Source organism: Apaloderma vittatum, unplaced genomic scaffold, assembly GCF_000703405.1.
Source record: "Apaloderma vittatum isolate BGI_N311 unplaced genomic scaffold, ASM70340v1 scaffold361, whole genome shotgun sequence".
In the NCBI taxonomy this organism is placed as follows: domain Eukaryota; kingdom Metazoa; phylum Chordata; class Aves; order Trogoniformes; family Trogonidae; genus Apaloderma; species Apaloderma vittatum.
The window spans coordinates 354-13,962 of record NW_009700555.1 but is presented as its reverse complement, the minus strand read 5'-3'; the positions used below and the strand labels follow the sequence as shown (position 1 = coordinate 13,962).

Sequence of the window (13,609 nt, the reverse complement as noted above, 5' to 3'; positions counted from 1 at the left end):
TGTGTAGACTAGACAGTGAGGAAAAGTGGGACTTGAGTGATCAATAATTCATGCAAGTCTTACAGGGAGAAATGTCTTGAATGTGAATAAATGAATCCTTGAACTAATTAGTACAAAAAAATATACTAGAAGCTTGTTTGTACTCAGTGGTGATAGTCAGGTGTTTTGTCCTATGTGTAGCCAGTGCTCTGAGTCACCTGCAGGGTACATTGCTGCACTGAGCCTAGTGTCTAGCATTCTTCTTAGTCTCCAGATATTATTCCTTAATTTTCAGTGTCAAGTGAGAGAGAAAATCTATAGACCTTCATTGCAGGGGCCCTGGGGTTTCTTATTACATCATCTGCCGTGAGGAAATATGAACCATGACTAGGAACAAGCTCACTTCTGGAGGCAAAGTGGTTGTTGTATCTGAAGAAAATAGCTCCTTCAGTATTGTCAAAGATAAGAAAACTTTGTCCACTGTGGGCATACTGATGTGGGGATCTGAATAGCCAGGCACTGACAGCAAAGCCTTCATGCTTACTGCTCATCCTCTGTGGAGAGTCCTCCTGAAGTGCATGACTAAGTTGCTCAACCACACCTGAGCATGGGTTCTTAGGGGATAAAGCCTGTTCTGTAGCTGCTTTCTGTATTGCAAAGGTGTGGGTAATTGTAGCCTTAGACGTCAGGCATCACTGGTGGCTGAGTTTGGGAGTTAACACATTCCTAGAATCACTTGTCAAACCAGCAATGCACGTTGGCATAGCTGATACTACATGTGCCTGTTCACAGCCTACAGCAGTGATGCTGCTTCTTTTGCACTGGTCTCTTTGTGCTAGGCTTTTCTATGTTTTTCACAGATTTTAGGGGACATCAGAGGCTAGAACTGCTCCACCTATTCTTAAGTTGCCTATAAACTCTGCAGGCTCACATACAGAAGTGCCGTGATCTAATTCGTCACACCTCAGACCAGCCTTATCGACAATAGGGTTGGAAGCAGAGATGAGTGAGTAAATCCCTGCATATCAAGCCAAATTAAGGAAAGTATAACAACTTCTAATATAAGTTTGAGGTTGGCCCTGCTTTGCCTGGAAGATTCAGCCAGATAACCGGCAGAGATCCCTTCAAACTTAAATTACTCCATGATTCTAAGAAAAGAACGATTTTTTCAAGAGAAGATGCAAATCTATTCTCTCATGTCAGAAGTCACCAGGGAGATTACTAGGATTTCCTGTGTGGGTCAAAGATGAATATTTTTCCATCTGCAGGCTTTGTGAAGCACATCAGTAATTACTATGCCACTGAGTTTACTATTTCTGGCATTAATGAAATCATATTCACCTCTGCGTGCCCTGAATTTGCCCCTAAAATACACATAGACATACACATAGAAATGAACTAAAATTTCACGGCTGACTGGCTGCAGACCTGTGCGGACTTTATGGTTGCTGCCACCTTAGCAGGAATTGCTCTTGTTTAACTCAGTGAAGTGAAGGCTGAGTTGAGCCCTGTCCCTCGTTCGCTGCTCTCCTTACAGTGGATGAGCGAAGAGGGGTTGTTGTATGTACAGCAGGTGCCGGGCACATTCCGCAGCACGTTTATTTCCTCTTCTTGAGGAATTCACAGACAAAGTAGATGGTGACTTGGCACTCAGAGTCGTTCCACTCTCCCGTACTGAGCATTTCCACGCAGTCCTCATGGCCAGCTGGGTCATGAGGCTCCCCTTCCTTCCAGTTACTGTAGTTTTGCAGCGGGCTGTTGTCTGCATACACAAACTGTCCTTCTCTTTCCATGTCGTTCAGCCCAATGAAGGCTCGGAAGAGGCCGCTGTTAGAGATGTAGTCAGCAATCAGGGTGTTGGTCGCCTCATCTTTTGGCATGGCCAGTGTTCCTCCTCTGTCCCTGCAGTGGATCAAGGCTTCTCTGTAATTCTTCTCTTCTTTCACGATGTAATAGAATTTCTCGTCTGTCTCCCTGATACCTGCTATAACTTCAAAGGAGAAAAAAAAATAGCTTAATGGCATGTCAACAGATAGCAAAGGTGCTTCTGTTCCAGTATGACAATGAGATGATTTTTACATTAAAGTTAATAAAAGGGAGAAAGAAAAAGTATTCCCACTGCTGAATCGGTGATGAACGATGAGGACATCATCAGAGACTGGTGCTGCTAATGGGACTGACAAGCACCTTGCACATATTAGGACAAGAGCTATTCAGTCCTGATTGTCATGTGTCTCCTATGACACTTATGTTTTACTTCACAGGTCTCTGGTATAAATCAAATTAGGGCATGCTACATGGTCAAGCAGCAATATCTAACTGGATCACCCCTGTTGCTTTGCGTGTTTTTGAATACAGGTTGCAAAAGGGTGCCCTGGGATGGAAACACAAAAGTATAGGTAGCTTTTCAGACACTTTCCATGTAAAGAAAAATCGATGTGACTGCTAATGTAAGACATTTTAAATACAGCCTGATATTCAGAGGTCTGTAGCCACTAAGTTGCATTGACTAGAAAGAAAACTGTGGCTGCTCAGAGGCTTTAAAAGCCAAACTTCTTAACCTGCACATATCCCAGTGAATTAAGCAGTGCCGTGGAGGATGCCTGGGCAGCTGGAATTTGACTGTCCCTGCTGATGGATTGCTGGAATGGGCGTGAGCAGAGCTTTGACTTGGAGCCAGAATGATGCTTGCACTGAGGAGAGCACTAGCAATGCCGTGTCTGCAGCCTTCCCAAGCAGCAGAAAGATCAAGAGGTTCTTAATGCTTTTCCTGCCTCTCTGGAGCAGATCAGCACAAACTTTTTTCCTTTCACTGCCTGAGAGGCTGCTGAGCCTGAGCAAACTGATGGTGTGGCAGTGGTTAGCAAGCCATGCCTTGTGCTTTTTGTGATTCTTTCTGTTGTGCTGTTGATAATTTCTTGATTATTTTTGCGTTTAGTCATCTGCTGCTTATATCTTTGCAGGTGTAACACTGTCCTTTTTCTGTGTGTTTTTGGAGTGCCTTGCACAGTGGGGACCCTCTCTTTGGGTCGTCTGTGAATGCTGCCTAAAGCAGCAGCGGTAGAGGAATACCAATGATAAACATTATAGGAGCCAAATAAATCACATCAAGTGCTTAAGGATCCTTACCATTCTTCAGAAACTTGATGGACGTGTTAAGACGAGCAACATTGATATTCAGTTGTCCCACGACTCTGCGGTATCTTCCACAGTCACAGACTGTGCCTGATGGAATACAAAGTACAGAGGATTTATCTGTTTAGAAGCATTTGTGTGTGTGCGTGGAGGGATGTCTGCAGCCCACTTTCAAACCTTCTGAAGACTTGGCCTCCACTTGGGGAGCATCACCCTGCCTTGCTGGCTGTACCTCTGTTGATCAAAATGCATAGTATTTTGGCTCTGTACAGTCCCTTGCTGACTGGCTTAAGAATCCCAACTTTTAAAAATGCGGATGGAAGAGTCTTCTTTCCACCCATATCAGCGTGTGATTTGCACATCTTCTGCCTCTCTCATTATTGATTAAGAACCAAACTGGAATTGCGTATGAAATCTCTTAAAAATGAGCACAGGTGTACATTCAAGGTGGGAGAACATTCAAGGTTATTAGAACTGAGAAGAACTTTCTGGGTCATCAGATCCAAATTCTCTTTCTGCAAGCAAACGCATTGCCTTCATTTGACAACAGGTTGTGCTCTATCTAAAATCACTTATTTCTTCATCTGCATGCTCCTATTCAGAACCTTTCTTCTAGCTTCCAGTATGAATGTACTGCTGGCCTTTCTAGTTGTTCGTTTTTATGATATCAAACATTGCCCACTAATTTATGTAACTCTTCTTATTCATAGGTCATGCCCCTACCCAAGCCTTCACTTTGCTAAACAAAACTGTTTGTCTCCTCCTGTTTGTTTCATCTATTCTCAAGGTTTTCCATGGGCCTCAAATGCCGTGAAACTGCAGACTAACCAACCCTGAAATCGAAGGCCCAGCAGACTTGAGCCTTTGTCAGAGAAGCATGAATAGCATACCTGCTTTTCCCTTTTTTCCAGAGACTCCTGATAAGCCTTTGGCTCCTTTGTCACCTGAATAAAAAGGAAAATACATTCTCAGATCTCAGACAGTTCACATGTTGGGGAAATGTATTTGAAAAACCTGTTCAATAAGGTAGTAATGGTGTGCTTCTGATAGGAAGCCCTGATGTACTGTACTGGCAGATGTGCCAAGTCAAACAAACCATGATTAATTCAGCTTATGGAACTAAGGAGAACCCTGTAATAGCTAACTGGCTGATAACACAGGCATCCTGTGTGCAGCTGGTTCCTGGTACCACTTACTTTAAATGTAAACTGCAAAAGGATCCTGACAGGCTGAACGCACTCAAGAAATCTGCCTACTGAGAGACCCGAGTTGTCTCAGTGCCTCGCAGGACGGAGTCCTGCCCTGGGTTCAGTAGCTCCAGGGTGGGATTAGGCACCAGGTGAGGCTCATGTCCACTGAGCCGCTGAATTTGCGTGGGCAACAGGTTTTGTGTGCAGGCAGGGGTTAGCACCTGCACGAAATGAGGTCAGTAAGGAGCAGCGTTTCGTTTCACATATAGTTCATGGAAATGTGATTTATTTTCATCCAACCACTTTCGTCGTCCTCTATAAATCTTAAAAAAGGCAGAAGCATTTCTCCAGATGCTGTAAGTGGAGGTGACTAGCTTTTTAAAAAATCCCAGCTGTAATTTTGATCAGGAACAGCTGGATTTTATCTGAAATTCCTGTCAGCTCTTCTTTCATGAGTTAAAAACCTTCAGAGGTCAAAAAATACTTATACTTGCTCTGCCTTGTTGATGGCTGTGTTTTGATGTGCTTTTTCCTCCTTTGTATGGTAGTGTTTTTTAAAGAAATTAGGAGTGAGCTGTCATTTTAATTAGCATTGCTTGACACTGTACACTTAGAGGCTGAAATTTCAGGGTTGCTTCATTAGGAACTTGAATGTTTAATGGTAGATTTAAACAGGGACTTAGTGACCTTTGCTTCTGCAAATAATGAAAGAAAATGAGAAAAACTAGAAGGGGAAAATAAGTTGTACATTCAGATTGAGAGAGAATTTGATTTAAAGGCTCAGAGCATCGGTTTACTTACAGATAAAGATAAGCAATTTGTGGGATTCTTAAATTCTGGTCTCCTTTGGTGACTGAAGACATCTTAGGAGATAACTATCTGTGTTTTCAGTTGTCTGGGTACTTCTGAAAATTAGTCCCTCAGGCCAAATTCCTTTGTTCTTCTCTGATACCAAGGCTGGCTGGAGGCCATCGAAGGTTTATTAAAAACATTGGCTTGAGAAGCTCCCTGGAGAGATTGTTCCACCCACTCACCCACATGCCTGGGTTGATGTGCTGCTTAGAGACCACAGAGTTCCCCTGGGGATGGTGGAGTCCCCGCTCAGTTTTCAGGGCAGGTCTCCCCGTGGCAGAAGTAATGTTCCTTCTTCAGTAGCTCTTTAGGAATACCAGAAAGGGATCCCTGAGCTTCTTCTCAGATGACTAGAGCATAATTTCGTGAAATTATTGTCCAGGTAAACATGGACTCTGCTTTGATTTACAAGTAGTTGTCATCCCTGGTTGCAGGAGTGCTTTCTTAAAACAGCAAAAATCCTCTCCTCACCGAGCTCTTCAGTGCTCTGCTTGCTCCCATGTCCTACAGCAGTGCAGGTAACAGAGTGTGGCATCCTGAGCAGCAGGGGCACAATTTTGGCTTTCTCTTTTAGAGCGTTCAGAAGATTTACTGCACAAGGGCTGGATTTCTCCCTTTCTCTTTTGCTGTCAGAGAGGATTGATTTCTTAACTGATGAAACAAATTATTTTAGCCAAGTAAGTTGGATATATTGCGCATGGGAAATAAACCAAGATTATCTCAGTTAGCTCTTGTTATTAATCTTAATGCAGAACTTTTCTTGGAAATCATTGGCCACAGCCATTATCTGATATTACTCCATACCTGGAACTCTCACAAAACACATATTTACCTTGAGGGAAAAAACAAGAAAATTCTCAGACCGGAGCTTACCCTTTCCACCAATTGGACCAATTTTCCCAAGCATTCCCTGGTCACCAACATCCCCGACAGGTCCTTTGTTTCCTAAGAGAAGAAATAAAGAGGAAGAAGAGTAGAGATGATTGCCGTTATTTCTTTCCTAAGGCAATATTTACATCTCTACTGCTGCTCTTTTCCTGCATGTGGCCAGTCCACACGTGTGGCGAAGTTGAAATGAGTGGAGTTCTGAGGACAAAGCAGCATTTTACTGCTGTAGGATACAACAGTAGGACATTGCAAGGCACCTTAGGACATTGCAAACGCCCAGAAACTGCTAGTGAGTATTCAGATATTGATTTTACTTCACCGCCAGACCAGGCCAGCAGTAGGTTTTATGTTGTGGTTTGGTTTTCTTTTTTTTTCTCTACCTCAGACAAAAGCCTTTCCTTCCTCCTTGAAGTCCTTGTGGCTTTGCAGGGGAATCATGCGCTGCAAGTAGGGAGCTGCTAGTTTTGCTGTATGTGCTTTCCCAGTCCTCAGAGCACCAAAATAACAGATGTCTTTTTAACTCATTATTAATTTAAGTTCTGAAATAGCTGACTAATGATGACAGCCCAATCTAGGGAATTTCAGTTTGCACACTGAATTGAACATCACTGAGATGCTTCATAAATTGTTGGTTACCCGATTCCCTTGTATCTTACCTGATCTTCTTTTGAAGGTAAGAAGCAGAGTCATCTGAATGCATTTAAAAACGGAAACATTTATTTATAATAATAATAATAATAGCAGGGTGATTTTAAAGTTTCTATAGAAGTAAGAACTTTCCTGATTAGTCTTAAACCACTGTCAAGGAAGAAAGACCATGGATATTCATTATCATTAAACACTAATAACAAAAATTAAACTTTTGAATTAGAGTATACAAGCAAGGCTGACACCATCACATCTGGTGCCTCTGAATGCTCTGCCCAGCTCACATTGTGGATATGGGATATGTTTAACAGAGCCGAGTCCTGAGACATCTATGACTGTAGGAAGTAACTCTCAAAATTACATTTCAATTAAAGGATCATTTCACTAAGAGGATAGTAATCTTTCTGATGGTAAGTGTGATCTAGACAATGATTATACATGTGATCTGGGTCATCTGGACCATGCCACTTGGGAGAGCAGCAGTAAATGTACTGGTTTATTACATGACTCTTTAAATTTATTGCTATATATAGCTGTCTGACATTGGGAGGAATTTCACCAAGCTCTGTGACTATTAAGTTTGCTGATTAATGTTTGACAGGATTGTGAAATCCACTGGTGCAACAGGAATAAAAAGCATTAAATGTCACGGATTATATGCACCAGTACAGTTGTGTATAATGATATTCATATACCAGTAATAGCCAAAAAACTCTCATAAATACCTTTTGGTCCTTTTGGTCCAACCTTTCCTTGTTTGCCCACTTCTCCTCTATCTCCTATTTCACCTTCATCTCCTTCCAAAAAAGAGAAAATAAAGCATCATGGTACATTTATGTCAGTGCAGTAAATGCAACTACACATCCTCAGAAATTAAAGTTCACATTTTTTTTCCTACTAATTTTGTGTTTCACATTTAAGGCATTTATCTCTGCGATAATTTTCCAGAGAAGAGTTGATAAACCTGACGATCATTAGGAAAAGCTAAAATCTTTACCTTTTGCAGAGGGAAGCATGAGAATTACACAACACTGATTTCTAGTCCTACCCTTTAAGTCCTATTTATAAGCTATAAAGCAGATAAAGAAGCCAGTCTTTGTTGAGAAACCTGTAGATAGACAGAAGAACTGCCAGGGGAGGCAACAGGGATTTATTAATTGTTCCTGTTCCTAGTGACTCTGTGTTCAAGGTATGCAGATGCTTTTGGAATGGTAGGAATGTAAATATGTTGAAATAGACCTTAACATAGACCTTAGCTCTTAGAATGACAATATTCTTGTCTTTGACAGGTGACATTTAGATGTTGATATAACAACCATGTTCTGCAATTACTCCAGTGCTTTATTTTGAAAATATCATACACAAGAGTATTTGCAAGAGGTAAAATGATTTCATTTATTACAGTAGTGCAGAGATTTCTCCAAATGAGATCAAAATGCTATTACACAGCTTCCTGTATAGTTCTGTGTAAGTATCCTTAGTATTGTAAGAGACAATCTCTTGCTGAGCAGCTTACAGTCTAAAGGAGAAAGACAGCAATTACTAGGAAAGAAATGTTATCTCTTCCTTAGGTAGCACGGAGTTTTACTTCACATGATGCAGGACACAACTAGAGCTGATTTTCTTATCTTCTGTATCTTACTTTTGAGCCAAATCCCAAGAACGTATTTCCTTTTTTTTTTGTTTCCAGACAAATGCTGGGACACATATGCAACCCCTGCACCCCTTTACACCAAATGACCAGCACAGAATACAGGCCGCCTTCCACAGCCTCCTCCTGCTGTCCCCAACCCTTGTCGGGGTGGCCAGGAGCAGAGCCACCGTCTCTTGGCCAAGCCATGATCTCACGTGTGAGCGGCAGCCGGCCCTATCTGTGCCTGCAGCCCAGAGGGGAGCAGAGCCTGCAGTTCAGCATACGGAGCCCTGCGGGGAGGGAAATCTGTCTGGATGTCAGCAAAACAGCAGCAAGGACAGCACAGCGCTATGTGACAAGGCCAATAACTCGCCTCGCTGAGGATGGTGCCTGCAGCCCTGGCAGGAAGTGTTCAGGGAACAGTGTCCTGAGGGTGACTGTGACCTGGGCAGCCACTTCCAGCCTCTCATGAGCAGCGATTTAAGGGCTCACCTGAGCCAAGCAGTGCATCCAGGTCACTCGTGAACAGCCACTAGGAATTCTTCCCTGCACAGGTTAGTCTTATGCCTTTTAAACTCATTTATTTTCTCGGTTCCTATAATAAATATTCTGTGGCAAAGAGGTCAATGGTGTAATTATGTGCTGAGTGAGAAAGTAGCTTCCCATCTTTGCTTTAAGACTGATTGCTTCACTGAGTCTCATTCTTATCTTCTGAAAAGTACTTTCCACTCCTGATTTACCTTCTCCTGCTTGTGTAGCCATAGGTAACGTATCATGGGCTGTTCTGTGGGCTATAAGCAGCCAGAATGAGAAATTCTAAACAACTCTATTTTTGCTAGTTCTTAAAAAATACTGGAAAAGTCAGTATACATTTCCAAAAGCCAGGCTCCTTAGATATCCAGTTGAAGCTCTGGGTCTGAGCCTGGAGCTGATGGAAGGATGCCTGCTTGTACTGCGTTCTTGTCTGGAGATCATGAGGCAGCAGAGCCAGAGAATGTAGAGTTTAATTTTGATGTTTGACCTCAGTGCTAACCATATTTACAACTGAGAAACCAAATAATTGTCCTTTCCAAACCCATCTGTGAAACCCTTGAGAAAACTGTAAAAGTCACTTCTCAGTAGTTCAGAAAAGATTCCCAGAGGCTTGTGAAATGAAATTCCAGGAGAAAGTTAAGAGCTGATCTGATCACAGGCCACAAACCCATACTTGGGGAAATGTGTGATAATAGAAAGGGAGCTGGATGAGTCCTGACTGGAAATGCAACATGGGAATATTTAACAAGTGGACTGGGCTCTCTGAAAGGGGAGGGAGAAGTAGGAGGCTTTTCATGCCCAGCCTATCCTCATGCAGTGAATTCCTTTGTGTAAGATATGCCATAACTCTGGTCTGATGAAGAAAGTGCTGAGGGAGTTCCTTTGGCCCGTGTCGCACAGGAGAGCAAATTTTACCTTCCAAACCAGGGCATGGCACGTCACCCTGGCAATCCTTATCTCCTCTCTCAGGCCAGCTAGTTATATTCCCTGTGGCTTGCAAACTGCTCTTCTTGGGGTAAAGCCTCTCCAGAGACCGTTTTTTTTCTGCAGAAGAAACACCTTTGTGTGAGAAAGATGCTTTTTTTTTGGTTTATTCATAGTTTTGGTTTGTTGGTTTTTCTGTAAGAAGCATTGCTTAGACAGTTAATCTTAGAACCCCGGAAAGAAAGTCAATATATACCCTTGGAGAAGCTGTGATTACCTTCTGAAGGTGTTTTCTTCCAATCTCAGAGTCAAGATTTTGAGCCACTAAAAGGCTCGATGATGTCTTCTGAGACATTTTGGAGCAAGCTTTTCACAGGGAGGGCTGCTGGAGATGAAGCTAGGCTGCCCTGTATGCACCATTAGACTGAGAGCTGACAGATGAAAGGGTCAAAAGGTGTGGGAAAGTTTGCTTTGAAGATTTTGAGAGATTAGGGAGCGTCTCAACTTTTATTGCTAACTTCTCATGTAGTCCAGTTTTTGCTCAGGCCCTCTAAAAGCCTAAAGGAGAGGGAAGTAAGATCTGTCACCTGCTTCATCTTGGCATAATGTGGCCTACCGTGCTTCGCCTTAGTTTCCCTACGTAAGAAAATGGAAATAATAATAATTTGCCTGGCTGTAAAGGAGGGAAATCCCGCTTTTCTCTCCATATTGTAGCTGAGAATGGGTAGGCTGTTACAAAGCAAGGGTAGAAGCACACAGTATTAATTAGCGGTGCTCTCACATTGTTCATTTAAAATTGGACTAAGCCTGGTGCTTGATAATACGATGTTACAATTATAAAAGCGTTGTGTCCCCCTTTAACTTGCGTTAAAGTTGGGTGCCGTGATCTCCAGGATCACCTTTCGTCAAGAAACGTGTACTCTTGGGTTCGGCTACCCCCTTGTGGTCTCGCTGTGATTTGCAACCAGGTAGGAGGGATTGTGAGAGGTTGGGTGACTTTTTTTTCCGGCAAGGGTTGAGTTGGCTTCGTTTCTGATTTCTGGTAAGTACCCCTCCCTCTCTTATCTCTGGGACTTCATGTGGACAGGCCATCCCACTGCATAAGTCACTTTTTTGTAATCTACCAGAAAACAAAACAAAACAAAACAAAAAACCAAAACAGCTACATACTGCCATTACTCTGGGCTTGGTTTTTGAATTTTGCACTACTGTGCTTTGTGCAACATGAGTTTCCTTACAGATGAAAGCCCCTCTGATCCCTGAGTTCATAGGCTTGTAGTCTATGCCTAGAGGTTAATCTCTCTTTGTGCTACTTTACGCTTGGGGCACTGTCAGGTTACGTTTTAACCTCATTAGCAGATTGTCACCTTAAAACTGTGGTTGCAAGGATGTCAGGTAATGCACTACACTGGCATTTGAAGCACTTTGAGTCAGTAGCTGAAGCAACACCATTTCTCAGGCTTGTTAGTATTCCCTCAAGCTGATTCACTTCTTCTGTGTCACAGATTTAAAATATCAGACTGTTAAAGTGAACACGTGAAACAGTAATTTACTAGACTCTTCCAGCTTGAGACTGCGCAAGACAGAAGGAAAGCAGAAGCCATAAGCAGTAAATTACTTTTGCAGCCATTAGAAAATTTTGGTTGTAATTGAGAAGGAATCTTAGTCCTTGCTTCTCCTATAAACAAGCTCAGGAAAATGCTGAAGGACTAATCAGCAGGATTTTTAGGCAGTTGAAAGGGTCTCTGCCTCTTCAGAAGCTTCACTGAATAACACAATGTTGAGAGATTACATTTGGTAAGAATTTAATTAGTAAGAATTTACCAACCTTCAAATAACTTAGATTTCCCTGCTGAATCTCTTGTAGACAATTTATGGGGTTGGTATTCATGAATGGAAGAAGTTTTCAGGTTAAATTGTTGACATATTTTTAATGACTCCTCATGTCTTGTGATCAAGGGCTGACCCTGGTTCTTGAAGAATTGGGATGTAATCCTTGGGGATTACAGAGTCCACCCTTATCTGTAGAGGCAGCCATGCATCAGGATAACTAAAGGATAAAGCTGAGAGGAGACTCTTAGCTGGGTTTATGTGTGTGTCTCTCTGGGAGCATGTAGCATCCAGCCTTTTCACACAGAGCTCTGCTGAGAGACTTCCTAAGTCCACGCAGGGTTTTACTGAGACCAGGTGTGTTGCTAAGTCATGGCCTCAGGTCAGCTCCAGCTCCTGTCTCCTGACCAAAAAGAATGCAGGAATATTAATGCTCTCTAAAGTCTCTTTTGCAGTGAATCAATTAAATTGTTTCCTCTGAAGCAACAGGAGGACAAAGACCCTTGACTGTGGTGACCTCTCCCAAGGGGCAGCCAGCGTGGGTGGGACTGTCCCAAGTTTAGCTCCCTGTACTCTGTACTTTACCACTACCCTTGTGGGATTAGCACACACCACAGCTCCATATTCCTTCCTCCACACTCCCTTTCAAATTATAGAAATGCATTTTTTGTTGGGCTACAGCACAGTTGTCCTGCGACATCAGACACTTGGAATCGGAGAAAGTTCACCACCAGTCAAAAAGTCCATGAAGCGCCGTGGGGACACGGCTACTGTGAGTGTGGTGGGACAGTTAACCTGGGTTGGTGTGGGCATGGCTGCTTTGCGCAGCTTGCCTTGGATTTCTTAGCATTTCTGGGCACAGGCAACGTCCCACCACAAAGACTTTGTATGGAATTTGTTACACGGTTTAACGCTCTGGTTATACATGACACGGTTCTGCAGAGTTCCATGTTTCATGCTCGTAGTCTCAGCAGAGTTGGTGTAGGGACCCTCCCCACCTCCACAGACAAAGAATGAATACAGATGATGTCTGTCTGTCCTAGGTGTTAAACGTAAGGGATAAGGAGATGTTAATCATTCTGAAGCTTTGAGAACCCTTCAGGAGCAACTGAATGCCTTCCCCTTCTGGAATAGTCTTGCAGATAGCCACAGGATTAGCTCTAAGAGCCTGAGCACAGTGAAGCTTCGCAGCACTTGCACATGCACGATCTCTACTGAGAGGTTTTTGTCACCAGAGGGAGTTGCAGACTCCAAGAAATAAGCAGATACAGCCCAGATTGTCTTTCCAGTGTATGAGCATGTCATAGCTACGTCAATGGAAAGCCTCAAGTTTTCCTCTAATTTCACTTTAAGTGTCTCTCAGATCCTTAGCCAATTTCCTGTAGCAGTGGGGATTCTTACTTACAAGTTATTTATGGCTAGTGAGGACAGGATTTCTTGACATCTGCTTATTTGACACGAGGTTCTTTTCAGCCCCCAGCACTGGCTTGCAACTCTCTCCTCTCTGCCTGATGCTGAGCACTCTTCCGACCCTCTGTTGAAAGAACTCCACTATCCTCAGATAACCAGAGGAATATCAATAAAACAAGTAAGATATGTTTTTAGTGACTGAGCTGAATCAGCTCAGTGAAAAGTCTGGTGAGTAAACAGTGAAGACAGCACCAGGTGAAGGTAAGAACCCCGTGGTCAGGGTGAGGGAAGAAGATGATACTGGGCCTCCCTTTTTGGCAGACAACGTGACAGATGGGTGCAGCTGGCATGTGCAGCTGCAGCCACAGCCATGCTCCAAGGTGTCCTGCAGGAGCGTGCAGGGCTCTCACAGGTTCCACACTAAAGCATTTTGCTCACAACTTCTTGGACTTGTCTTTTTTCATCCAGCTCCAAATTAGACAACAGAGGGCCCTTTATTCTTTAAGAATAAACTGGATTCACTGCTTGCTTTTCCACTTTCCACTTATTAACGTCCACTAACTTCATTGGAAATACCCTCTTCTCC

At 43.0% G+C, this 13,609-nt stretch overlaps 1 protein-coding gene across 1 annotated transcript; it reads right to left on the bottom strand.

Moving 5' to 3' along the window:
- Window positions 1-1,577: 1,577 nt before the first annotated feature.
- Window positions 1,578-12,570, bottom strand: COLEC10 (collectin sub-family member 10 (C-type lectin)). The gene is made up of 7 exons (XM_009878773.1): window positions 12,516-12,570; window positions 10,720-10,734; window positions 7,418-7,486; window positions 6,030-6,101; window positions 4,005-4,058; window positions 3,109-3,204; window positions 1,578-1,969 (listed from the first exon to the last, which is right to left on the bottom strand). Exons 1-7 carry the CDS (start codon window positions 12,568-12,570, stop codon window positions 1,578-1,580), a joined length of 753 nt encoding a protein of 250 aa, XP_009877075.1.
- Window positions 12,571-13,609: the final 1,039 nt, after the last annotated feature.

What these genes read in the sequence shown, in the direction of transcription:
- COLEC10 (XM_009878773.1), bottom strand. Translation starts at nt 12,570, where the DNA reads ATGAAACATGGAACTCTGCAGAACCGTGTCATGTATAACCAGAGCGTT. An exon ending in TGGACCAAAAGGACCAAAAG is followed by an intron (nt 6,102 to 7,417) that starts GTATTTATGAGA and finishes TTCTTCTCTTAG; the next exon opens with GAAACAAAGGACCTGTCGGG. An exon ending in TGGTCCAATTGGTGGAAAGG is followed by an intron (nt 4,059 to 6,029) that starts GTAAGCTCCGGT and finishes CTTTTTATTCAG; the next exon opens with GTGACAAAGGAGCCAAAGGC.